At 39.0% G+C, this 27,624-nt stretch overlaps 2 protein-coding genes across 3 annotated transcripts in view; one reads left to right on the top strand and one right to left on the bottom strand.

Moving 5' to 3' along the window:
* Positions 1 to 4,506: 4,506 nt before the first annotated feature.
* C1H18orf21 (chromosome 1 C18orf21 homolog) lies at positions 4,507 to 9,535 on the top strand. 2 transcript variants are annotated; one of them, XM_063399067.1, is made up of 5 exons: positions 4,512 to 4,720; positions 4,802 to 4,824; positions 5,568 to 5,767; positions 8,734 to 8,942; positions 9,342 to 9,535. In XM_063399067.1, exons 1-5 carry the CDS (start codon positions 4,644 to 4,646, stop codon positions 9,493 to 9,495), a joined length of 663 nt encoding a protein of 220 aa, XP_063255137.1. In that variant the 5' UTR covers positions 4,512 to 4,643; the 3' UTR covers positions 9,496 to 9,535. The 2 variants fall into 2 exon arrangements, with proteins under 2 accessions (XP_063255146.1, XP_063255137.1); XM_063399076.1 differs by lacking the exon at positions 4,802 to 4,824 and having other exon boundaries at positions 4,507 to 4,720.
* A 2,795-nt stretch (positions 9,536 to 12,330) lies between these two features.
* RPRD1A (regulation of nuclear pre-mRNA domain containing 1A) overlaps positions 12,331 to 27,624 on the bottom strand; it is a 43,864-nt gene continuing 28,570 nt past the window's right edge. Inside the window, exon 7 of the mRNA XM_063399055.1 lies at positions 12,331 to 16,980. Within this exon, the coding sequence (XP_063255125.1) occupies positions 16,831 to 16,980 (150 nt within the window). The 3' untranslated portion in view covers positions 12,331 to 16,830. The remainder of the gene's footprint in view (positions 16,981 to 27,624) is intronic.

A 27,624-nucleotide genomic window follows, 5' to 3' on the forward strand; every position in this document is an offset into this window, starting at 1 on the left:
CTCCTGTACAACCTGCACCCTGCCATTCAAAGCCCAGCCCTTGGCATGGGCAAGGTGCCAGGCTGGCCACTTCATGAGCTGACCATAAACAAGCCTAATGTACCACAAAGTCATAGGGACAAAGCAAGGCCTGGACTTCAAGGAGCTCCCATTCCACAGCCCCAGCCGCTGAGGCTCCCCACTACAAAAATCTCTTTGGTTGTATTTGTAGAGACATAACACCAAAAAGCAACCCTGCTAATTTCACTGAAAACAGGAATCAGCTATAAGAGAATATTTACTGCTCCAGAGCTTCATATCTTAGATATAGACTTAATAATTTCTACCAGAGACCACTTTAAAGGAGAGTTGACACTATTAAGCTGCATGAATATTTCTGAGTTTTTTGTTCAATACCATCTTTAATTTCTATTATCGCTTGAGAGAATGGAGTTACAAGTATACAAGAAGATGTAGAGTACTGGAAACTGAATGAAAGGATGAAAAAACTGGAAACTGGAACTTGTAGCTTTCAAGATCAGGTGAATTCTGATAGTCATCGGTACTATTCCCTATTGGATGGATGTTGCCAACCCACAGGAAATAGTGGCATGCTTTGTATATGTTATCTTTCACCTCCCTCAGGTACATACTGCAAGGAAGCTGTGCTCTAAACAAGGCATAAACTAACAAAAACCACACTAATCTTTTACATGTTTTGGCACTCAAAGCATAGATAAATCACTATGTCATAGCCTTACCTATCACACCACTTACAAAATAAATCCAGGCTCAGGAGGAACACCAGATAACTTGTCCTTTAATTAGCTTTTAAAAGGTGATAGTTTGTTTCAGAATATGATTTATTTCTTTTACTTATCAGCCTGCCTTGTTTCAAATGGGTGCTGACTGACCTCTAGATACCCTTGCATTTGCTCTGTGATATCCCCAGAATGTCAATGCTTTGATTCTTCATCTTTCATTTCCCAAACATTTCTCATTGGTCACTTCTGGTAGCAGTGGCAGCTGAAGTGGAAGTTTATCCTCTGATAATCTGTACTGCTTTAATGGTTCCTGGCATCCTGAGGATATTTTCCAAGTGTTATGGTGACACCAGCTGAGATCTTGGCAATAGAAAAGTGTTTAACATGTTTATTTTCTAACTTAGTCTCTTGTGGTTTTTTCTGCTTTCCCAACCCTCTGCCAGCCCCTTGATTTCTACGGCTTAACGCCTTTTGTTATTACTATATTCTTAGTTATCACTTCTCAATATCTTTCTGATTAAAAAGCCTTTGAAAAACCTGAGGGCATTCCCACTATGCATCCAGAAATCTCTTAATAAATTTCTCCAAACCTTCAAGGCACATTTGTCTAAAAATCCCCTCTAAAAGGAACAACAATAGTCACATCTTTTTTACATATTTCTCTGTAAACTAGAGTCTAGGAACTATAGCATATAAACCTTGTAAAATGATGTGCACATTTCAAACAGTTCCAATACAAAATATGACACATAAAACAGGTCACTGGTTTTAGCATGTCTCCGAAATAACATATGCTTGGAAATGCTTATCCTTGTAGCATCACTATCCTCTTTTTTTTTTTTTTCCATGAGAGAATGAATCTTGCAGAAGCATGCCTGAAAAAGCAAAATTCTCACATAATTTCTATCACTCACTCAGTTTGTTCATGACTTTTATACAGCTGACTGAACATTTATTATCTCACGTGAAAGAGAAGCTGTGAGTTTGCTCACCTTTGTCACCTGCATGATCTTTGAAATGCCTCCTCTTCTGTTTCTTCCAGAGTACGTTTCCGCATCTCCCAGTCCATTCCCGAGTCCACTGAACATGCAGACATCAATAAGTTCTGGCTAAGTTATCCTACGTAACTCTGAAGAAAAAAGGAGAGACTTGCAGATGCTGCAGAAGGTCCCCTTTACTCCCTTTGAAAATTTTGTTTTCTTGGTGGTCTGTCACAGTCAGGTCTCCGGTAGTAAACTGAACAACCTATCCTCCTGGCTCTTCTTTTCTTCTTTTTCTTTTCTGTAAACACATAATCAGGGCTTCAAATCCTTTAGGCATCACAAACTGTATTTCTCTATTGCCCTCTACTGACTGCTGGCTCACGCCGCCTTCCCGGAGAGGTGGCGAGCAACAGATCCGCGGTGCGCGCTCCGCGCCGCCCTCCCCCGGATCGATAATGATACACGATGACCAAAAGTCAACACAAATCATTCCATTTTTTCCTTTGTTACAAAACACCAGGCAAGATTTACAGCCTGTTGGCCAGCCGCGGTAGCTCAAAACGCTGAACAACAGAAGCAGGAAGCAGTTCGTAACATGGCTCTGCTAACGTGGGCTTTTTTTGGTGAACAAAAGCCAGGAAAAAGTAGAGACGAATGCGTTCTGCCTTGAAATGCCGATGAATTCATCCCACTGATGCTATAAATACTGTGCCAGGGATCTGAGAGTTGTCTGGGTTTAAGGGTTTGGTCCTGCCAGCACTGGATGCACAGAAATACCGCCTTTTGATGGAGTTCTGCAGGAAGGGGCTGATAGAGAGCCACGAATTTGAGGCCCTGGTTTTTGGCCATTTCCCCTTTGTCTCTAGTGCTTTGTTTAGCACATTCAGCACCACACCTAATATGGGAAAGCCTCGTGTGACGGGACACGGCACGGGGCACATCACCCTGAGTGTGGATGGCACTGGGAGCGGCTGTCTGCCTTGCTTTTCAGACAAAGATGATCTATAGTGCAAAGAGAATCCAGCAAACTAACATAAAAAAGGAATGACCCAGTGTTGTCTCGGGTGCAGAAGGAAAAAAAAATGTGTAAGTATTTCAGGCAGACTGGAAGAGACTGAGGGAGAAAAAAAACAGGGATATAAAGAGTGTAAGAGTGAAGGTGGGGGGATATAAATGAATCCTTTGCATTGTGTTAGTCACTGCTTAATAAGCACAGCACATGCTGTTAATCAGGTCACTCAGGCACTTGTTCTCAAAAGAAAAAGTTAATCCACGGTGTTGCTGCAGATGCTCTGCCCCACCTGCACCACTCCAGGGGCAGGGAGGAGTCAGGTCCCAGCTCCAGGTAGAAGAAGAAGAAATCCCTAGCACATTTCCCTTTATCTAGGCAGAAGATAGGAGAGAATGTGACACTATCTTGCCCTCACCATTCATCCTCCACAACCAACTTCCCCAGGGAACAAACGTGCTTAAAAAATCATAAACACACATCCACCATTCAAAAAAGTGTTGAAATTATCTTTGCTTACTTGCGTTCAAAAAGTACTTTCATTTTCCCCCTCCAATATTAATAAATGGGAATGTTTCATTTGCCAAAAAATATGCTGACCGATGAACACTAGTTGTGTTGTGTATAGATATTAAGTGACATCTCTGCTCTTCCACTCAGAAAAGGTAGGAGTTCGCTCAAAAATTAGGATCAAAAAAGTCAGCAGCATGGCAACAAAATTGTAATATTGAAAGGTTAATTGAAAAAATTAGTTTCATTAAAAAATGGAGTCAGCAGAGGCCTTAATTGTACCTATTACGAACATTTCATTAACAAGTCCAGATTTACTGACTGTGCAGTAAAGGTCTCTTAAAGAAAGCCTTGAAATTCCTTTTCCCCCTTGCTTTTCTATTTCCAAAGTCATTGGCTATTCCATGTCAGAAAATAAAAAATAATTATATTTGCTCAAATTCCTTGACAGAATTTTGAAGCCTGCTCAGCTGAATACATCTCCTAAATGAACACCATTACCAACAGATCAAAGGATAAAAACTTCTAGCAAATGAAGAGGGCCGAGGGAATTAATAAAACACACATCAAACGATGAAAAGCTGAGGTTTGGTTTTGGGGCTTTTTTGGGGGATGGGGAGGAAGGTTTTTTCTTTGTTGTTGTTTATTTATTTTTAATGGGAGCACATTTGCAGAGTGATAAAGCAAGGTCTGCAGTCGCCAAAATCCACGGAAAAGGCACCTTAAATAGAGAGGGTGACAGATGAAGTTCAGCACTGCTGAGCATCAGGCGTATTCTGGAGCTGCTGCCGCAGATCTTTACCTTACAACCCCTCACAGAGAAATAAATCTGTGGGGCTTTTTTCTTCCACAGAATCACAAACCTGCTAAGGTTTGAAAGGACCTCTGGAAATCATCCGGTCCAGCCCTCCTGTCAAGGCAGGGTCCCCTGGAGCAGGTGACACAGGAACGCATCCCCGGGGGTTTGGAATGTCTCCAGAGAAGGAGATTCCATAACCTCTCCAGGCCAGCCTAAGTTCTCTGCCGACCTCAACCTAAAGCAATTCTTCCTCACGTGGTTTTGTTTTTGCTGTCTTTTCTTTTTTTCCCCTAAGGTAAAACTTTCCTTTCCTATGGGAAAAAACTTTCCGCACGGCTGGGGCCGCCAGCGGCTCCCCGAGGCGGGCATGGCGCTCGGGGCTGGCGCCGCTGCCCGGCCCCCGCCCGCGCCGCAGCCCCGGGCGCACAGGCGGGGCCCGCCGCCTCCAGCGCGGCCCCGGCCCTGCCCCTCGCCGGGGCCCGCCCCAGCCCGGTACCCTGGCGCTGCGGCCGCGGAGCCGCCGGGGCTCGGCCGAGCGCTGCACATCGCCCGCCTTCCCTTCCTTCCCTTCCTTTCCGGCGGGGCGGGCGCTCGGCGGCATGGGGCGGCGGCGGCGGCTCTTGGAGGCGGCGGAGCAGCTGGCGGGGGCCTGCCCGGGCCAGGCGCGGTTCCTGCTGTAAGGAGTGGCGGCGGGGCGGGACGGGCGGTGGGGAGCCGGCGGTGGCGCGCCCTGACGCTTTCCCTCTCTCCCGCGCAGGTGGAGGCTCCGCAGCTGCCGAGGCGAGTGAGGGGCCCCGGGCCAGGCGGTGCAGCGGGGCCGGCCGAGGGCTCCGGAGCCAGGCTCACGGCTCCAGCGGAGCTCCTGCCCAGGAGAGCAGCGCGGAGGCTGCGGAGGGACGGGAGCGTGGGGAGGAATGCCGGCTCGCCCTTTGGCTCCGTTTTCCCCCTCTCCCTGCACTGCCCCCGCAGGGCTGTGTTTGGGCTGCCGGCAGCAGTGGCGAGCTCGCCAGCAATGCGGGTCCAGGTGTCCCTCGGGGGTTTAGGGAGAGGTGCCCGAGTCCAGCTCCGGCAGCAGGAGCTAATGGGGCAGATGCCAGGAGCGAGCCTTGTATTGGGTCTGAAACTTATCTCAAAGCGTTTTTTCGTTCTAGCCTGAGGTCGTGTCATTTCCTCACACTTCAAATGGGCAAAGGGCTTTACAAGGTTTTGGTGTCTGATCTGGTAGAAGATTATGCCTACATGGACCTAGTTGCAGAATTGTGAGCCTCCATTGCTAAAGATTTTTAGCAAGGAATTGCATTTTTTCAAGAAAATCTACAGTTACATATTGTGGAAACTTGTGACATACTTAGTCTGAATTGTGCTAAGCAGAGCACATTCTGGTGCTCAGCTTCCTCTTATGTTCTAGTGTTATCTTAAACACAAACACATGTACTTAGGTAATGTTAAAATTGAAACACACCATTTTAAAGTTTGCTTATAAAACATAGTTTTTTCATCCTTTTGCCTTTATTTATCTCTAGTTGATGGACATGGATTAGAAAGGATATGTCCTTACTGCTTCCAGTTCCTGGTTCCTGACAGCTACCGGGTGCGCCTCAAACCAAAGATGAAAGTGACTCCACAGATAGAGAAAGTTCTTAAACGAGAGGCAAAGAATCATAAACTTAACATGAAGCAGACAAAGCTTTTGAGAAAGTACAGGGAGTCAAGAAGCATTCTGGTAAGGACATTTATTTGGAACTGACAAGTACATGATATTTCCCTAAATTTCATGTTCCTATTTCAGTGGTATAAAAAAGAAGATACAGAAACCTTTCTCTTAGAAGAGGAGCCCACACATTTCTTTTTCACGAGCATAAGACTCATCCTTTCTTTTTGAAATAACTTCTATGCATAAATGACATTTTTAAAATCTACCTTCCACAACAGATAGATCATGAACACAATGACAAGACCAGTAAGCTTTTCTCTGAAAAAAAACCCCTCGTGACCCCACATGTTAGAGAAGCTACAGAAACATCTCATTTACTGCCTTTGTTTCAGTTCATCAGTTGTTGAGAAAATATGTTCTGACACAAGCTTACTTCATGTATTTCACTAGCCTCTCTTGGCTACATCCGATTATTATTACCATCTGTGTTAATAGAAAATTTTTTACATTTGTCTGAATAATACTGTTTTATAGGAAGTCTTTCAAAACTAAACCACGGAGGGAATTTCCACAAGTTGATGTTTTTCTTGAGGCCTCAATTATTTTTCCTAACAGTACTCAGGAATGTGACATTTAATTACTATCACAAGAATAATAGTATACATTTTTTCTACTGTTACCAAGGTGTGTACTGTTTTTAAAACAGATAATGTGAATGGTTGTTTATAATAAATGAGGCAGCACCCTATTGGGTCCAGGAGTTGCTGGCAAACTTGGTATTTTCTTAGATGAGGGTCTTGTGGTTTCAGGAGTAAATTTTCGGAAACCAATAATTATTAAAGAGTCATTAAAAAACACCTTAAACTGAGAAAATACCACCAAGGTTCTTGGCTGTCAGAGCAAAATAAGCTGCTTCATAAAGGCACTCTCCCCAAATTGTAGATCACGGTTGAGCTTCAGGAGGGACATCTGAAGAGGTTCTGCCCCCAGAGGGTGGTTGGGCACTGGAACAGGCTCCTCAGGGAAGGGGTCACAGCACCAAGGCTGACAAGAGTTCAGGAAGCCTTGGGGACAACACTCAGGCACATGGTGTGATTCTTGGCATGTCCTGTGCTGGACCAGGAGCTGGAATCTGATGATGCTTTGTGGGTCCCTTCCAACTCAAGATGTTCTGTGATTCTGCAAGCTGAATTCTTTGCTTCATTTTTCTCAGATCACAGATGTTGAAGGTACATTAAGAACATCTCCTTAAGCAACTGATGAACAGAGCAGTGTCCTGTGAAATGATGATGGGCTCTTAGACTTATTGTGTAGCTGGAGGGTGTTAGTAGGGACACACTGTGCATTCATATGAGTAGTTTAAAATTCAGTTTAAATAGGTCCAGTTTAAGCTCTGGGTAATATTTTGATTTCGGCATGTAATTGCAGTTTGCTGTACTTGTGTTCTGTTCAGTTTGAATTTGTCCTGTGGATTATGATTTAAGTGTTTCTTGTCTTAAGTCTTTAAAATGCTGTCAGCAACTGGCAGCTTTCAAAATTAGCAATTTAGATCCCTGTAATCCAATACCTGAGTCTTGTGCAAATGAAAATGCCAATGTGGTTGGAAATTAAAGCAAGCAACAATGTGACAGGTTGAACCTCTGAGAACTTTCTTAGCAAGTGGAACTTGATTTTAGATTGCTTCTGTCACAAAAAGGCATATAACATAGGAACTGTTTCAGGGCTTTAAAAATTTTTGGAGTTAACTGCTGATCTGTTTCAGGGAATGGAAATTAGCTATGAAGTTCTATGATTAATCCTGCAATTCCCGCATTGTAAAGTGGTCACCTCCATATATATTCCACGCAGTTCTAAGTCACCATGAGATGCTAAGTTTGTTTTCCACCTGAATTTCATTTAGAAGAACTAAAAATACATCAACACCTAAGCGCTAAAATTGGTAATGCAGTTTTTTTTTTGTTCGCTAGGCTGACAAAATAGAATGTCTAGAGGAAGTCAAAACACTTAACTAAAAATGTTCCATTTCAGCATCTCTAAATAGAATTTTTACTAAACAATCTGAATTTAGTTAAATTTACGCACTTTGAAATGAAGAATGATTTGGTGTACATGTTTTCAAAACTGCTTAGACATTTTTGTGACAGTCTTTTGAGTATGTTATTTTTAACCAGAAGCATCACGTAACTGTTTTTCTGTCAGTCTAATTGGTGCCTCAGAAAGTTGTCTGGCTGTATTACTCTGTATCTCTTAGTGTGAGTAGTTGCCATGGCAGTAAGGGATATCAGGCATGCCTGACAGTCTCTGGGACTGGGTGACATGATCGGTTCTGATGCCTCTCTCAGCTTGGTGTGCTGCTGCAGTTCCCTGCAGCCTAGAGGTACACAGAGAGAGGGGAAAGCGCCCTTTGTTTAGAACACCCTCCTTATTGTAGCAAGTACTTTTGCCCTAATACAAAGCATTGTCTTTGTTCATTAAGACTTGCTGGTTTTAGTAAAATGGATGTCTAGGTTTGAGAGTTTGGTAGTTTAAATATTTTATCCCGAGATTCCCTGAAAAGTATGCAGTATAACTTTATAGGGGGTAGAATATGCTAATGACTGTAGATGACACAGGGCATCACATTTTTTAGCCAAATACCTAATGTATAGGAGTATTTTAGTGTACTCAGCGTATCTTGTACACTCAAAATATGATTTGCCCAGTCCAGGTGCTGTTTCATCTGTCTTGATAGAGTTGTTATCTGTATTTCATTGTACAGTATTAGATTCAGCAGTACAGGTCTCCTGATATTAGTTTGTAGGGAATTGGAGTAATTTCTAGATAAACCCAGAGGATGTGTTCGACTTAAGAAGCCCGAATTAAAATACTATTTATAAAGTGTATGTTACTTTCTAGTATCTCATGCTTTACTTGAGCAAATACTTAATTTGTATAATGGTATTTGGAGAACAGTTTGGATAATTCTTCTAATGGCTTGTAATATAAAGTTGGAAAGACTGAAAAGCAGCTTGATATTTCCTTTCTTCTCTCCATAGCTGGTTACTTGTAAATCTTGCAACAAAACAACAAGACACTATGGTAAAAGCAGGGATTTTCTGGCAACCAAAACACAAAATTGTGGCACTCCAGGTATCAAATCTAGCCTGAAGACACCAGATGTGAAAATTCAGTCTGCAAAGAAAATGACACCTGTAAGCTGCAGTAGGTTGGGATCTAAAGGGAAAAGTCCCTCATCACTTTCCAGGTACCTGTTCCTTTCCTATTTAAAGCAGCCCTTTGCCAAGTAGAGTGTAATACATCTTGTTGATTTTAGATCAGTCATTTAATTTTAAATTGATAACTTAGTGTATTTCTCAGCTGGTATGCTTGAGATTAATTTTAACTTTCCAACCTTTAAAATCAAAGATTCTCATGAAAAGCCTCTGTGTGCAAAGAATGCCCAGCTACATTTGTGTCCTTGTAGCAAAACGTCTGTCCTAAAATTTGCGTAACAAAGTGACACTTTTGACTGCTCACGTGCGCATAGAAATGCACTATTTCTCTTGGATATTTTTCACTCAAATTATATATGTGTGCTTTCACAGTTACTTTATGCTGGTTCTGATTTCTCCCCTCTAAGACATTTGAATCTTTTGTTTTTCAGGACACGTGAATCTGGACAGGCAACAACCAGCTCTGGTTCCAAGACTCCCCGAAATTCCAAATTTCACTTCTCTAAGCTAAAACGGATGCTTGACCTAGAAGAACAAGAGAAAAGCCAGAAGGCAGATTTCAAAACCTTCTTGACTTCACTTTAGTTATATATTATTTCAAAGTAATAAAGATTACAGTAATAAATATTCCTCCAGTTTTAGTAAATCAGCAAAGTGATTTCTTTAAAACTCAAGCTAACATCATGTACCTTGTGGAAGCATAGACCATAGTTTTCAGCAGGAAGCTCTGTTTCTGAGGGGAGTGATTGCCAGAGGGAGATGAGAAGATAGCCAGTTTAATATGCCTGGGAATCGTGAAGATGTTTCTGTTGCCCCAAGAATTAAAAGCGAGGATTTATCCTTTGAGGAAGCTGATGATGATCCCATGAGGGCCATTTAATTGTCAAGATTAAAGGTTACAATTTATGTTTGGCACAGAGATGAGAGAGGACAGTATAAAGTCACTGTTCAGGACTGAGGTTACAGCCTATTTGTAGGGATAGTTCCACACATGGTGCTTCACATTTCCCCCCTGAAAAACAGAGCCAGTTATAAGCATTTACTTTCTTGGATTTAAAGGTCTGTGTTTTCCTTTTCTTTTGCTAGTTTAATGAGTAGTTTACTTTAAGTGACTTCAGACTCAGTGAACACTGCTTAAGAAATAGGACCAGCAAATAACTTGGTGGACTGGGAAGCAATCCAGGGCAGGGGAGAATAGTTTGTTGTAAACGGTACTTAGGAGTCTCAGGGATTGGCATGTAACCTTTTTATATGTCCTGTACACTTGCACAATAACTGAAGGGTTCACTGCTCTTTGTCTCTTATGTACGTGTAGGATAAAATGAACTGCCATTCATTAATCAAAATACAAACCTTGAAATGTTGCCTTTTCCAGTGTAGAACCTGGCATTAATTCACCTGTTGCTGTACTTACAATCCAGTCTCTGGAAAAAGACTTCATTTTGTTGACGGAAAATGTGCGTTGCACAGAAATATTTGAAAATACAAATTTTGCAATAAATTTTTTTATTAAAAGTACACACATTAGGTACTGCTGTGCTTCCCATGAGGCCAGCGTGAAACCAGCACAGGCATCTGCTGTGTTTCAAGGTGCCCCAACACTGTGTTTGTTAGATTAAAGCGCGTTTCCCTGTCATCCCTGTTTACAGTGCTTCTTACACAACACCTTGCAGTCTCAAGAGTGCATTCCTTTTGGATAAAACTACAGATAAGGGATAAAAGACATAAAGAGGGAACACAACCAGTGTGCAGAGAAAGCTAATGGGTGATCTATCCACAGTCATAGGAGAGCTTGTCTAAACTCTGCATTTCCAAACGTTCTGAGTGGTAGGCACTGAGCTACAGACATTCTGCACAGTGTTACCTTTGCAGCACACTATTTGTAAACAGAGATAGAGCCTTGTCATGCTCCAAACAACATTTTTTCTTTGGAATTACCAGAGTTGTCAGGTATGTCCAGATGTGTTGTTAAAAGGGATTGTTATTGTGAGATATTAGACTTTATTCTGGGAACAAAGGGAAAAAAGTCATTCAGTATGTGTCCTTTCTTGTTTTACAAGTGTGCTTCAAAATGCTGGAATAATCTCCAGTGCTTTTATATTATTCCTAAGTCTTTAATAGAGACTTTTTTCTGTTAACTGGTCTTCCACAGAATTGGTGTATTGAAAGGCACATGTATGTATAAACCTATCTCTATACATAATAGATATAGGTATATACATACATACCCACACATCAGAGGCTTATATGCAGACATATATCACACACATATATGCATGTCATGCACTCTTCCCTTCAGGACACATTACCTTCCTGTACGTGATGAAACACTGAAGGCTGTTGGCTATGAGACTTGCTGAGCTCCCCTCCAAACCACTGCCAGGCCACATTACTGCCTTGTGTTTGAAGAGCTGGAAGAACAGCTTGAGAGAGGAAATGCCTTCAGTGATTTCAGCGAGGGCAGAACTTCAGCCATGCTTTGTAAAGCAAGAGCAAGAAGGTCTCTGTTAAGCATACAGCCCTGCAATGAGGCATTTGATTAGAGAGAGTTATTTCCCAGCTCACACAAATTCTACTGGGCAATGGTATCACTGGCTTTACTTGTATCATAGCATGTTGAAAATGTTACAGGAGTGTGTCTTAAAATAACCGGTGCAACTAAATTTACAGTTCTAGACATAGGACCTCAGGCCCTTTAATGCACTGCTTCCTCACCAAAAACTGTCACACAAAATACTGTGAGTAATAAACTTCTAAATTTGTATCAAGCATTTCCTCAGCATCATCACTGAGATGAGATCTTGGCTGACTCCTGAGCAGAGGGAGCAATTTATATTAAAGCCATTTCCCACGATGAGACTGAGAAGGCAAGCAATGAACAATAATTTTCAAAGACGTTTGTGGCCGTGTGTGAAATTTAGTTTATTAAGTTTGTTATATGTTCCTTTGTCTCCTCCCCATCCACGTGTACCCCTGAGGCAAGTGACATAACTGTCAGTTTTCTGTCAGAAAGCCCGCGAGTTTTTGTATTTCTCCCTGTCCCCTGGTTGGCAAAAGTTGAATATTGCACCTGTCTAACGGTCCCTAGGATTCCCTCTATTGGTTGTTTCACCTTTACCCCTCCCTGACACCATCTGTATAGAAGTGTACGCAGAACCGCCCTCGGGGCAGTTGCGAGAGCAGGCGCAGGCAGGTGACAGCGCGCTTGCGGCACAGTAAACATCGCTACCTCGCTGCCTCCCACCCTGCCTCTGTTCGTCACTTTAAGACCGCTGCCAAGGATCTCTCTTAACAAGAACCCACAGGAATCAGGATCGTCACTCGGCGTACGAACTGATCCTCGTCCCGTGTCACGGTGCCCGGGCTGGCCGTGCGTGGAGACGCTGAGGTCTCGAAACACAGCACCGTGACATAAATTGATGTTTTTACAATGTTTTATTAAATATGAAAGAGTTTACATACAGGTATTATTCTGAGGACATAAATTACACAGGATTACAGGTTCTGTCAGAAAAGCACAATAATGAAACAACTTTACATTTCCAACTTTTCTTGTTAGCTTTTAACAAATAAGTCTATTTCTGTTGCAAACAAGTAATGAGTGCTATTGAACTTCGGCAAATTCCCACAAAAACATCATGCTTAGTAGGATACTTTAACTATTGTAAATATGAAATCAGAAGTAGATTCCTAAATAACACGATGAAAGGGATTTACTACTTAAGATAAATGACACACTGAAATAGGAGCCGAGACTAAATTGGTCATTCATTAGAAAAAAATTCCACTTCAGACACTACATTTGAGTCTGCTTTCTTTACTTGCAGGAATAGTCACTGTGATTACATGTAATGAGCAGAACTGGCCTAAATATTTGTAAATGTAACCATCAATTTTTAGACGTGCAGATTTTCACTGATTTTCCCACTGAAAAAACCCCACACCCACAGATCTATTTCCTTACGTTTCAAAAGGCTCTTCTGCAGAGGGCCAACCAAGCCTAGGTGTGATTTCCACATATATCCTCCATGGTCATCTGCACTGCCAGCTACTGCATCCTACGTACGTGTTTAGGGTCGTCATCGAGGCACTAGACTGAGTTACCACTGACTTGTGAGAGCAGAACTAGTCTGTGCAAGTCCTAACACAATGGTTTTTTAGACTTCAGGTAAACAGGAATGTAATTTCATCATAACAAAAGCTCTCAGTTTGACACGCAGAAGACTACTCGGATAAAATACATAATAGGCATGTGGTTTGGGTTGTTTGGCTAGGGATTAACAGAGGTGCTTTAATATATTAATACAAACATTAACAGAGTGAATCAGACAAGCTAATATTACTGCAGGCTGTAGTCTAATTTCCAAAAGAAGTCATGAAACATAATTTCTAAGAATGGTAAGTTTTGTAACTAAGGACTTCACATTTATTTTTAAAACTACAAAAGTGGGGTAGTATTCCTGATATCTTTCAAAACATTCTGCAAAAAACACAGCTTGAGCCTGCACACGCTAGAATATACAAGCAGTCCCAGTGACCTCCACGATAAGCATTCTTACATGGCAAAGTGCTGCAGGAATCTCTTTGCCTTTTTTCAGAGAATGCTTAATAAAAGTGCAATATAGTGAAGCAAATAATCTAATTATTATGCTTTTATTATTAGATGAAAAAATTTCAGATATTTTATAATTGTGCCTTTTGTAGGGCAGGCATTCTGGTCTGCCTAGAGCCAGACTGCGTTAGAAGAGGTAGGCAGGGTATGCCCACACATTTTCTTTCCCAGGATGGCAACACCCCAAAGCAGTTCTGTGGTACAATCCCACCTACAGATAAAACACTGTGCTGCCCAGTCTCACAGTTATTTCTGTTTTGACGGAAGCTGACATGTGGTTTGCTTTACCTTCCACCCAGGCATGTTCTCCCTTTTGCCTCCTCAGCACCCTGCCCTTCCCCACCCAGCCTCCTTTCTTCCTGAGATGTCTGAAGTACGTACGTTAAGCTTTGGAACCTGAGAGTTTGGAGGTATTTTTTGACACTACAGGGCTGCATCTGTACCATACCATGCTATCTCCTGCTATACTATTACAGTTACAATATAAATCTCCTAACTACTTGATACCTGATGCCTTTCCCATATAAATAAAAAAAAATCCCAGCGTACCACTCAGCCATTAATATATGACACTTGCTCTAAGAGTGACGTTTGCCTTTCACAAGTCCTCTTTTCCAAACAAATATTGAGGGATCATTTTCAAAACCCCAGCTATGAAAAACTCCTTTCAGTAAACAATTTCACAGTAAAATAAAGAAAAATATATCCAGAAAATAACACTCTCTCAAAATTAAAACTTATATACATCAAGAAGAAGTTGAGGTTTTTTTCCTCATTCTTTCATCAGTTCTACGTTACCTGTAGATAAGCAGTGTTATTACTAGGAGTTATGAACAGGAAAAACAAATCCAGTGAAATAAGTGTCATGTCTTTTTTAAAACCTGTGAGAGATCCAGAAAATTCAGCAGTCAACTTTAATATTACAACTAATTTCAATTCAGGCAGCAAAAGACTGTTTAAGCTTAATTCCCTATGATTCTGAATAGCCAAGACAGATCTTTCAGTGCAGTCTAATAAGCCTTGTCACTGCACTTATAATCACCTCTGGGCACAAATTAAGTTTTCTGTGGATGGAACTCAACCATTAACTCATTATTTATGCTTCTTGTTTTATAATTCGTTTTAGAATTCTTAATAGATTAAGCTGGTTTAATATTTACCACAAATTTGGTGCTATTCTTTAGCAAAACTGAGCTTTAACTATAACTGCAATGCACATTGTAACATTGTGTGTCTAACATTGTGTGTAAGAATTTATGTGATGAGTTTAACATACAAGAACAGAAATATTTAAAACGTTAAAATTGTATCAGAACATTTTCATATCAAGAATCAACACTGAAAAAATGTCAGTAAGTGTTATTTAATTTTGCATATTACACTTAAACTAAAGAAACTAAACCCTCTGGATTCAGTATAGTGAGCTTTTTTTTCCTATGGAGTGGAAAAGTGTCACCCAAAACTTTGAAATTTTTGGACACCTAGTGAGCTCTCATAACTATTTTGAGCACTCCTATTTGTCAGTCAGAATTTTTTAGGAAACCAGTATTCTACATCGTATTGCTATGGACTGCTATGTCACCAGCTTGTGTTTCTATCTTTTCAAGTTTTTTCCCTACTTAACTGAGGTCTAACTCATGGCAACTTCCACGAGAAAAGGTAACTGGACTGAGATGCTTATGTCCAAATGTATCTACCTGAAAGAGAATGATTATTCTCCCATTCTCATCCTACAAGTATTCTAGTGATTAGCCCTGTAGAAGCCAGTAACAAGCAGCAGATAACTCCCTTGAACAATTTCACTCCAGTACTATTTTAAATTGTTGTAGATTTTGAAAAGAAAGAACAGCTTTCTGCAAAAAAATTTGCTTTCATGTGAGGTGTATTAAACTTGTAGACTGTGAACTTAACTGGTACAAAACAATGCCTGACAAGTGGAAAACCATGAACAAACTGCAATCGTTACATACTCCTATGATATATCCAACTCAAAACACCTGCAGCCCAGGTTTTTAAGGTCATTGAAATGCCAAAGGTACAGGTAGGAACTTTTAAAATCCCTCAGTGGTTACACAGCTCATTCCGATGGATTGAAGAGACAGAACTTTCTGGCAATGTGCTAAATGCCTGTCTGTATCTTTAAGTGAACTTAAAAGCTGATGCAGAGTCTGGAAACAAGGATTCTTCACAAATTCAGCTGTTCTCAGACAAATACCACATTTATGCCACACAACTGACTTTCTTAACTGGGCAATAGTTATCTGCTGTTTGACTTATACACAGGCCTGAACAGTTGCCTCCTGTTGTGTGAGAAAAAGGCAATTAAGACTTAGAAATATTTGCTGGAGCAAGTGAAGGTGGGGAGGTGGTAGCCCATGCTGGCCTTCAGGGTTTCTCAGTGGAAGAGGACATACAGTACAGCTGTATCACCATCTTGTTCTATCTACGGATGGTACATTGTCTAATTTTAATAATGGGCACTTAGCAATTGAGACAGTTTAGAGAATGACCTTTCAATTTAATTAAAACTGTAAAATGGATTCACATTTCTGGGATTAACCTTTTTAGATGGAAACAGATGTTCCAGAAAGGGCTTAGATTACAAATGAATGGTCCCTCGATTTAGAAACTAAGCAGCTGTAAAAAGCTACAATTTCAAAACATAATTAAACTGGCCAATTTTATAGTTTCTACATGCTGACTTCTAAATGATACAAAAATATTGAAGTATTTTGAGTAATTTGAAGATCTGCTCAGTGTAACGTGATTAGTATTTTCCAATAAAAAACTGGTTGTTAGCAATTACTTAAAAAAACCCCATATTGTTTTGGGAGTGGGTAATTTAAATGTAATGGACAGTAAGATCACTTTTAACTTTGCATTAAATTGCATCGGCCTTCTTGCAAACATAAGCTTGTGATTTCCACATTTCAGTCTCTCACTAGCAACAGAAATGCCTCAAGTTAGAATTATGTTTTGATTATATGTTGATCTACATTAAATACAGGGTACATAAGAAAAATCTTAGCATGTTTGTTTAAAGGGCACCAACTAAAATCTTTACAAAAGATAATTATTCATTCTTCCATGTAACAGACACAGATCTCACTTTTATAAATGTACCCTTAAGTTCACTCGCCAATAAAATAGTAAACAAATCAACTTTTTAAACCATTTTTTATAAATTATTAAAGTATTTTTACTGACACTCTGCAACAATATACAAAAATAATACTACAAGAGTACCGCTCGGTCTGGCCTACCCCTCATTTCACAAAAAAGCAGAGGTTATGGGGGATGTTTGGTAATCAGTCATCGCTGTAGATGTCTCCTGCAAACGGCAGGTGTACGTGGCTGCCCGTGACGTTGGGAAGTCGAGAGAGATCAGGCAGGTTCTGGATGCGTGACTTGAGTTCTTTCCGTACTTGGGACACTCTGGCTAACTTGCGTTTGTACTCCTGTAACGCAGAAGAATTCAATGTGAGATTTTCTTGCTATTACTATCCCTACTATTTACTGCACATGCGATTTTACAAACTAAATATTCCTTCTGCAAGTTAGGTAAACAGGTGGGAACCCAGAGATCTGGGTATTTAGAAGGCAGAGGTATCAGTTCTAGCATTTTCCCAGCAATGGACTTCAAAAGCATAGCCATGGGATTATATTGCTTTGAATTCTAAGAACATAAATGCTAAACAGCAAAGACAATCCCAGCTAACACAACCACAGGCTTTTCTCTATGTAACTAGAAGAACAGGATTATTCTTAAAATTTAATTAAGGATAGTTGTTACATATATTCTACTAACAATAACAGAGGCTGGAAGAATAAACTTACTGATGCTAAAGAAGTTATTTTCATCTCATACTGCTGAAATAATAAAAACCAATCAAATACTCCCTAAATAGGCCTAACAGACTCCACTGAGCTGATCAACAATAAGTATTTTGTAATAACTTTTACAATGAAAAACATATTTCCTCAGTACATTTATGGATTTAACCCTGGGTTTTCAGAAACTTTTTGAATTGGGAACTTAGTATTTCATATTGTGTTGGACTACAGGTTAAGACACTCATAATTGATATATTTAATGATTATGAGGAACTTTTCACTTGAAACAACATTATATAAATGAAGTTTAACACTGTAAATCAGTGCACTAGACTATAGCCAGTGGTCACCTCTTAAGAACAAGAGACATCATGGAGAAGAATAACAGCTTTTATAAAATGAAAACAGTTATTCCAAAAATATAAGAAGATTAATGTATAAATCACAGGAATATCTGAATTTCAAATACTTGGAAACTGTGGAAAGCAGAAGAAACTAACCACTAGCAGACAAAGCAGTGCTTCATGAAAAAATAGCACAATTCAGAACACATCAAATTCAGACGCTTTCTAGTGTGGCTGCAGGTTTTGGTGCAGCCTGGGAATGGCTGTAAGTAACAAGACATAGATCATCTACAACTTGGATAATCAGCCTATGGATAACCAAGATCTCATGGCTATAACAACTTTTAAATAACAACAGGGGAAAATTCTACATGATCCTGCAACAGTGACAAATACAAACACTTGAGAGTTCCAGCAAGTATGAAACCACTGCGCAAATATTTATAAAAGGTAACAATTGGGCTGTTTCTTTACAAGCTCTAAACATAATTTTCAATATGTTACTATATTGTTAAGAACATGGAGTAACAAGGAAGAAGAATGAAAAGGCTTTTTGGGAGTAGAACCAAAATGTGGTAAAAAATGTTAGATAACTGGGACATGATCAAGATTACAGGTACAACACACATTAAAAAAGTTCACAACTACTAAGACAGCAGCATGACCTTCTTACCAAGGGCAGTAAGAGAACCATGAGACACCTTAAATACTTAATGAAAATAGTAATGGGTAGCTAAAAAAAGTTATCAAATCTTTACAGAGAAGAAAGAAAATGTGTCCCAGAATAACGATCATCAATGCCTTGGTATCATTTATATTTTAAAATCAAATATTACATGCAGACTCTTATGAGAGACTAAACACAGTGAAAATACTACATATGCCCAGTCAGTGGAACTGTAAACACCTGGTAACAGTACACAGGGTAAAGTATTTATTTTAGGATACAGGTGGCCAAAGAAATCTTACAACTGTGAGTCCCTTGGTCCTGTGAAAACTATCACTTGCTCACACTTGTCTAGAATGTTGTCTTCGGTGCAAGTGACTTCAGGACATGGCTGTGGAAATGAAGGTCTGTATCCTGACATTGTATTCCTACAGTAATGCCCAAAGGCTACAAATACTTCACTGTTTCACACCTGACTTTACAGCAGCACCCAGAGGCCTCACCAAGAGGACTGTGCAAGACACGTAGTCTTTTGCCAGCATGTAAAAGGCCAATCACAGGCATTCTCCCTATGCATTTTAGTCCATGATGCAGAGACTCCTATTATTGTAGGGAATAGATTTTAATGCCAGAGGACAAGAACAGCTTCAGGTTTCATTGTTTACTAAAACAATCAATTTGGTGCTATACAGAATACTAGTCAACTAGAATCCCTATCTTCAGAAGCAGGATGCCTGGAGATTGATCACTGAGGCACACGGGTTTTGAGGAAGCTAGGTGATCTGGCCTCCACTGTGGAAGATGTACTGCTGTACAGAACAGGATGAACAGAACTGTAAGCAGAATCAATACACTCAAGCGGCCTAAAAATCATAAAATATATTAACTATAAAATCCCTCCTGCAGTTAATTCTTGTAAAGAGCTGAATCCTGTCCAAGTTTATTCTCTATCAATGAGGAATGTAAAGCAAGAAATCGGTATCCCTTCACAAGCTTGAAGCCTGAAGCTAGGCAAATAGACACAGTCACTTAGCAACAGACTCAGCAGCTATATTCTTGCTAGACTTTACTCCAAAACCTGAAATGTGCCTTATATTAGATTGTCAGTTGTTTGACTCCCTTAAAATTCCCTTTAGCTGATAATAAATCATTTCCATAACAACACTGCCTTTCTGACATCCAGCATTTTCCATATAAATTCTGCCTGGGACTTGTTGCCTAGTGACTATCAGCTTGATCAATACTACTAACAGTAGGTTCATTTTCCTCACTAAGAAAAATGTTCTCATAAATTCTGTCTCTCACATAACACAGTCATATTCCTCTCACCAACATCTCTGGCATAATGCACTCTAGGGAGTCAAAACTTCTTCCTTAAGCCTTCTTAGAAATATGAAACTCTGAGAAAATTTGCTCGAAGTTTTTACTGCAAAACTAGAGTAAAAAAAAATAAGTAAGGTTTTATAGTTGATCGTGTTGTTGATGCAGTTTAAGGTAGAGAATGCAATTTTAATCCAATTTTGGTAATCCAAAGCATATGTGAGATCTGAAACTGCAGGTTAGATGTTTACAGCAATCCTCCACAAGCAGAAAAATTATTCACCTATCCAGAGCACCTAATTTCCCATAACACTCCTGAAACTATTCTAGAAATCACCGAAGACATCCAGTTTTTATGACTGTTGAGCAAGTCCAAAAGAAGACTGATTTTCAAGTACAGTGACTTGGCAGTTTAGAGGTATTTTCAATGCAGCTGCTGTTCAGAGTTTGGTTCTATTTAAAACCACTAGTCTCTTCTGAAAGGTTTGCTTATGTATTTTTAAAGCTGTTATTATTGTCCTGGCATGACCTAAGCAATCCTGGACTTCTGGAATACAAGTATTAAGTACTCATTATGAACAATACTCACTGTATATACTGCCTTTACTATTTTATCATAATAGCATGCACATGTACCTACAATCTTTTCCTTCAGTATGCATGTTAAGAGTGTGATAATGAAAGCAGAGAGGTGGGAACTAGGATATCTAGGTGTTATTTCTAGTATCCATTAGAAATGCTGGACATTATACAACCAAGTAACAATTTAATTCTATTTTTAAGACTCTTAACTGCAGAAATCCTCATGGAGAATTTCAATTTGATTGTCACTATGCTGATTTTAAGATAAACTTCAAATTACCCAAATTATACTCATGTATAAATGAGGCAAGATTTGAGATATTTACTTCAAAGAGTCAAGGACAGGCAGAAGTATGATGCTTTCTTTTATTACACTGAGCTTAATTTGCATTCCTTCCTACCTATGGAGAACCTTACTCTTGGGTATATGGGCAACCTGATATTTGGAATTAAAGTCTCTTCAATTTCTCAAGTGGCTGAAGCTAACACTACTTTCAGGCAATATTTGTTTGTACTTCCAGTCATAAAAGCAGGTTTATGAGGTAATTAGAACTTATTTTACTCATTAGAGTCCCACTGATTACTACAATTTCCATTATTTGACAGTGTAGATGGATATTTTGTGAAAGCAGTCCTAACAACAGATGGATTCAGAATCTAAATTAATAGCGATTTTCTATCAAAAAGTACTGGCAAAAAAGCCAAATAATTTTTGATTAGACACTACAGACATCATCAATAATAAAAATGTGGGCAGGTCAAACAAGCTGTGCACTGCAGAGAATATATTCCCTTCCAGGTGAAACAGATCTCTATATAGATGTTCTGCAATAGGAAGGTGGTACAGATAAAAAACATCATGGGTATGCTTTCCCTTTATAACATTGATATGACTTTGAACCTTCATCTGATCAATGAGGCTATGGAATGCACCAAAATACTGTCTGGTAGAACATGTATAGCAAAGCGAGAAGAAAAGGTTTGCAGGAAAGAGCAGTATTTAATCTGCACCCTCATTAGCTACAGAAAGATAAGGTGGAAATAAACACTTCAACACAGAAAAGCAAAACTCAGATGTTTAAAAGGCTTTTAAGGTGTTGAGGGTGTGTGTGTATATCAGCATTGATGGCTTTTAAGTACACAGTATTTAAAACTGAGATCTCTGACTTTCTAGATCCATTCCAACCTGCAGTTTCAGGTGCAGATGTCAGAGCGGCGTCACAGAACAAAGGCTTCTTTTGTACTGTATCTAACAGTGCAGAAACTACTAGGACTCTTCAAAGGTTCAAATGGAAGTAAATGTGATACCCTGATATCTAGATTCTAAAGTTCAGAATCACAGACTCTTGCTAGACTCTACCTCTCTCAATCTGGATATTTTTTCTGCAAGGAAGACTGACAACTAGACTTACAGGACTCAGGTAAGCCTCACTATCACCTTGGAAAACAGATGAACATAGTTAAATTTTGCGCTGCCTTTAAAAATATGGCATGGCTCACACTCATCTGCAGTTTGATTAAAAGCTCAACCTATTTACCAGTATTTAGGATAAATGATAGCCTGAAATTACTTTAAAAGACTGACCCAACATCCATAAGCTTCACACACAAGGTAGAAGAACTAAGAACAGTTATGACAAACTTAGGAAAGGACAGACTTGGCTAACCTTCCATTGCACATTGCCTACTTGCTAGAAAAGATATTTCTTTTTCTGAAGTAAGCTTCAACTTTTTAAATGTTTTAATATCTAACTCTTTTGCATTTGGTCTTGCCAGATTTTGAACTCAGTAAATAGCACTGGAGAAATGAGCAACTACATGGTGACTGCTTTGTTTATTCCATTTTGTTCTATGCACTGTCTCATGTATTTCTTACTGTATTATTTATTCTGTGCATAGATTTACTAATGTTTTCAGAGGTTTTCTAACGGCAAGCTTCACCATTACAAAACACAATTTATCTTTCAGAAACCGTTGAGCTGACAGATGAAAATGAAATGCATCCTCTAATTCTGGATATCAGGGGTTTTTTAGTACTTAAAATTTCCAAAAAATTAACACTTCAAAGAAATTTGCTAAGTTAAGGTATTAGAGACTCTTCAGCTTGTCTGCAAATGAAGCAATAGGAAGCAATGAACTCAGAAGTTTGAAACCCACAAACTAAATTAGTAATCATCTGGGGAAAGCTTGATTATGTGACTTTGTCCACCATCAACTGTTATGCTCTGGTACAGACTGGAATACACTGCAGACCTTCAAATCACAAATTCCTGTCTGGAATAGTAGCAGATGGAAACAAAGCATTTTGTCAGGACATTTCCCATCTGAAGTGTGACTATCAGAAATGCAAAGTCCTTCTTCGTGGCCACAAATTATTCTTCCTATTTCTTGAAAATGCAATTTTTGTCCAGCTCCTTCCAGCCTTAAACAGTATCTCAGTTTCTGATCTCCATCTCCATTCCTGGAACATTGCTCCTATAACCAGCTTTTGGAAGGAATGATGTTCAATGCCTCTCAGACTCCTATCACAGCTGCATTCAGACATAATACAAACACTCATAACTGGTTTTTGCCTACCTCTTCACACTTCTAGCTTTTCTGATTCTGATCTAAATTTCTCCCTCTCCAATCCTGGTCTCCATTTATCATTCTCTCTGCAGTTTTGGTTCCGGTTACACCTGTTTCTCCCCAGTCCTATACTTGGCCTGTCCCTGTTCTTCCCCTAGATATCTCCATCAGATCCATTACCTCGTATCAGTTTTTGCTTCCATTGTCTTAGTCCAAACAAATTCCAGTTCATTTCAATCCTACATGGTATTTTATCCTTCTAGCTGGTCACTCCCTTCTCGGCCAGCTGATCTCCTATTCCATTCTTTACTGTAATGTCTAGTCCTGGATCCCTTCTTAATCTCCACAGCCTCTGGTGCTAAGTTCCATATGAACTTATCCAAGCTTTACATTCAAAGCCATCAGGTCCCATATTCCCATTATTTAGACTCATGGGAGCCATGGACAACCTACCCATAGAAGAAGTTCTTTGTTCTCACATCCCAGAGAGAAAGTGGCCAAGCAGCACATGGTACAGTTGTACATGGCTGCAATTGCAAAAGTCTTCTTTAGCCCAGGCTGGAAAACTCCCTGGCAGAGATCTTCACAGAAGATAGCAATGTTTTAAGTAATCTCTGATGAGCATATTAAGATTTATTTTCCAAAGACTTGTAAATTCATTCAGTTTAGATTCAGTTTCATTAGTATATCAAAATGCATGCCCCCTCAGAAAAAAAGAATTTCCCCATTTCATAATAATTTGAGAAAAAAACATAACTTACTTAATCTTGGAGCTAATTTTTAAAATTATTTTATTATAAACTTGTCTTTAGCCTTTCTGTTAAAGACTGTGTTGCCAAAAGGTTGTTCAGTGTTTGGAAAAGTAGAAGAAAACAAAACAAGACTTGCAAGCCTTCAGGAAGCTGGTGGAATCACCATCCCCAGAGCTGTTCAAGAGGCACCTGGATCTGGTAGGGGGTGATGTGGTTTAGGGGTTACAGTGGTAGTGCTGGGTGAATCGTTGGACTGGACTGGCTTGAAAGTCTCTTCCAACCTTGATGATTCTATGAGTAACCTTAATTAGCAGGCTGGCTTAATTACTAGGCTGGCTTAGTTCATATTTATCTCCCCTCAGTCATAAAAGGTCCAGGGTGATGAATATCATATTTATAAAATAAATTACTATATAAAGACATTGATTTAATTAGACAATCTCAAAGGGACTATGATTTAATTTAAAGCATTCCAGAATGGCAGATATGAGCAGCAGCTGAAATGAAAGATACTTCCTGAGGTTACACTTGGTCTACTTGTATTTTATTACTTGATACAACATTTCTCTAGCCATTATAATAAACTCAAAGCTACATACTTCCAAGAGATGCTTAAATTATAGTGAATTCTTAAGTTTCAAACACTGGGTGACAGAATGAAGCTCTGGAGAACTTTTGATGATAAGTAATCAACTACTTCAGAACAATACTAAGCAATTTTGCTCAAATACTCAAGTTGCTATTCTGCACAGGCACACAAAGGATAAAGCAGAACAGTACTGTAAATAAGAAAATTAAAAAAAATTAAATGGCTGGAGGCTTATATATAGCTTCTTGAAGTTTCACCTACTCACAGAAGACCTACATGAAATTCAAATTAAAGGGTATCAGTGTTTAATTTCAGAAAAATTTAAAATGAGTGAAGAATTTTGGTGGTCTATTAGAAAAGCATGCCTTTAGCAAAGGATTTAAGAACAATTGTGTAGTCTTCAAGCTCAAATATTTACTGTACCTAACAGATGAACTGTAAAAATTCACATGCCCATTCCTCAGTTCATGCATCCCTTGCCTGTAGGTCATTACAACAATCTCAATTCCAACTTCAGATTTCACATGTGCAACTCTTTCAACTTAATGCTGTGTTGAACCACAAAAACGTGGACTGTGTAGTTCATTATTTAGCACACACATACAGATATCCTAAAGTATGAAACTGCTATAAAGCTAAGACTACATGTACTTCCTTTGAAGATGAAAGTGAATCTGAGAATGAAAGTTAACACTGCAGGTCACTAGGTAGGGATTTATCTATTGCTACCCAGGTTACAACTCTCTCAGATCTTTATTAAAGATAGATCTACATAATGTAGAAGTATAAAACCTAGTTTTATTGCAGCAAGGCTAAGCACTAGTAGCAGTCTAATCCAAGCAGCAAACTTAAAGCAGTGTAACATACATAGCTGTTGCAGCTGCAGTATAGAATCACAAAGTGTTAACCTGTGGTCAAGAAAGAAAATGAGAAAGCATTCTAGTGACCTGAGACTGGGTATTAGCTTTATTTAGGGTGAAATAAATAAAGGCAATGCAGACACAGGACCTCAAATTTCTGCTACAGGTGAGCCCGCACTGGTGATCTTGTTCATTTAAATAATCTATCAGTGTAGGGTCTATCTGCACAAAACTGGTCTCAGACATTTTGAAGAAGTTCTTCCAACTACTTTTTTTTTTTAATGATTCGTGTCTGTCTTTTCTAACTTCACAAATTATTGCTATGCAACCCAAACAAAGAGCTGTGAAAGACAGCCACCCTAAATTTCAAAACAGTCTTATACTTGAACAGCATGTGGTTTTTAAAGATTTTTCAAGTATAGTTCTCAGAAGAAGTCAAGAAATGCCATGGGCTATCCAATATGTGTATATTCTAATTAATTTTATCAGCTAGACTGTTTCATATTACACTTGTCAACTCATTCTCACAGCTTCATTAAGTAGGTTGAACTATCAATTTTAGATACATGGATTCTCAAGAGGAGCATTAAGCTATAGCTCAAAGGTAAGCATTCCCAAGCTTGATTTGCTTAATGGCAGTTGAATATGCTCAGTGTCAACTGGTAAATTAAAGTATAATTTATGCGAATAATGAGAGTAATTCTTTAAGACAAATTGTTGATATGTTGCACAGTGATATTTGTGTTTTTATCTCATTTTGCGTGAAATAGATCTTTCAAATGCTCTGTTCAGCGATGGGGATGGGAGCATAAGAAAAGTAAAGCTGGAAAGGAGAACTACAGAGCAGCAATAGATGTTCTGATTTACTTGCCCCTCATACATCCTGTGGGAGTATCTCCAGTGAAAGCTCTACAATGCATGAAACAAGCAAACAACTGCATCTCTTCCACAACCAACAAGAATCATAATCTAAATTTTCCAAAAAAGCACATAGATGTATCAAGTTCTGTAATTTAAAAATCATAGGAAAAAAGGGATTTTAAAGAAAGTGCTTGCCCTCAAGCTTTAGTATTAAAATATTATGACTAGAAAAATCTGCCTTAACAAAGTGATACCAATAGAGAGTACAGAACAAGTCCAAAAAAAATTCACAATGGAAAAGTCCCTTATCAATCAACCAATTTCAGGCAGCAAATTTGGCACGTTTTTTACATTATTTACCCAATTCAAAATTGCTCAAATAGCTATTTTATTTTATAATTAAAAAGGTGTAAAAAGAGGTTGTCAGGGAAGAAATTATGAGCAACCAGAAGAAAAAAGAAGTCTAGAAAGCAGAACATAGAACAAGTAAACAACATTAAAAAGAACAAGACATTTACAGTGTTTCTTGCAACTCTTCTTTCCCATTATGAACTATATTGCTCCCAAAAGCCTACTGATTGCAATAACCCTACTAATGCACATCTTTCTGTGTTCTACTGATAAAACATGTATCAGAGGTTAGCAATCACAAATTACAGAATATGGTGAGTTGGGAAGGACCCACAGGGATCACTGAGTCCAATGCCTGCCCTTGCCCAGGACCATCCCCAAGAGTCACACCATTGTGCCTGAGAGATTGTCCAAACACTTCTTGAACTTGTCAGGCTTAGTGCTATGACATAATTTCAATCTAAAATGTCTTAGCTTTTTAAAGTACCTTTCATCCATTCAAGCTACCTATAGTTCACTAAAATAATCTTTAATAATAATAAATAATTCTTAAATAATCGCTATTCTGGTTTATATACTCTGAGAGTATCTGTGCAGTTTTCAATTATGTATGTCTGTATTCCTATCCATTTGTGGATGATACGACCTTGGAAGATCAGGTCATGAGGCAAACATACTAAGTTAAATGTTGTTACAGTAATTTACTACTAAGATATTTGCAAACGAAATTATGAGTAATTCAGATTTGTTACTGGGGGGAAAAAGGCAAATGATGCAAGAAATTCCTTCATTCTTCCTGTTTACATAGTGTCAAAAGAAATAGAATTATACAAAATAGTAAATCACCTTAATTCCCTTCTTTGGCACGTGCTTCTTGCATGTCAGAATGCAAGTCACTTCGGTATATTTTCACCAAGTTCATTATCCTGGCTTTCTTGTATGACAGACATTCCAATCATCTCTCTTATTCACACTAAACCTCCTCTCACAAACTTGATAGTGCTTTAAATTTGTACCAAGGGTTCTAGAGAAAACCTCAAGCTCTGCTTCCAGTTGTACAGCCTAAAATAAGAACCTGTACCACCTCTCTTTTAAAAAGGTGGTCTTCCTGACAATGTCTTAGAAAAGCAGGGTTTTAGTAGATTTGCTGTCCAAATTGTGAAGTAATGACATCTGTCTCATTTCACTGGTGAGCTGCTTCAAATTCCATCAGAAAAACAAGACCTGAAGTCTTGCTGAAGAGAAGGGTTTACCATGGTGGCAAACTGAATAGAATACAAATCCAGTATACAAATACAAATCCATATATATTTATGGCTAGTACAGCAGATTAAAAACTTTTTTTTTTTTAATTGTCTATCCCTACTTGCTCTT

Source organism: Prinia subflava, chromosome 1 (genome assembly GCF_021018805.1).
Source record: "Prinia subflava isolate CZ2003 ecotype Zambia chromosome 1, Cam_Psub_1.2, whole genome shotgun sequence".
Lineage (NCBI taxonomy): Eukaryota > Metazoa > Chordata > Aves > Passeriformes > Cisticolidae > Prinia > Prinia subflava.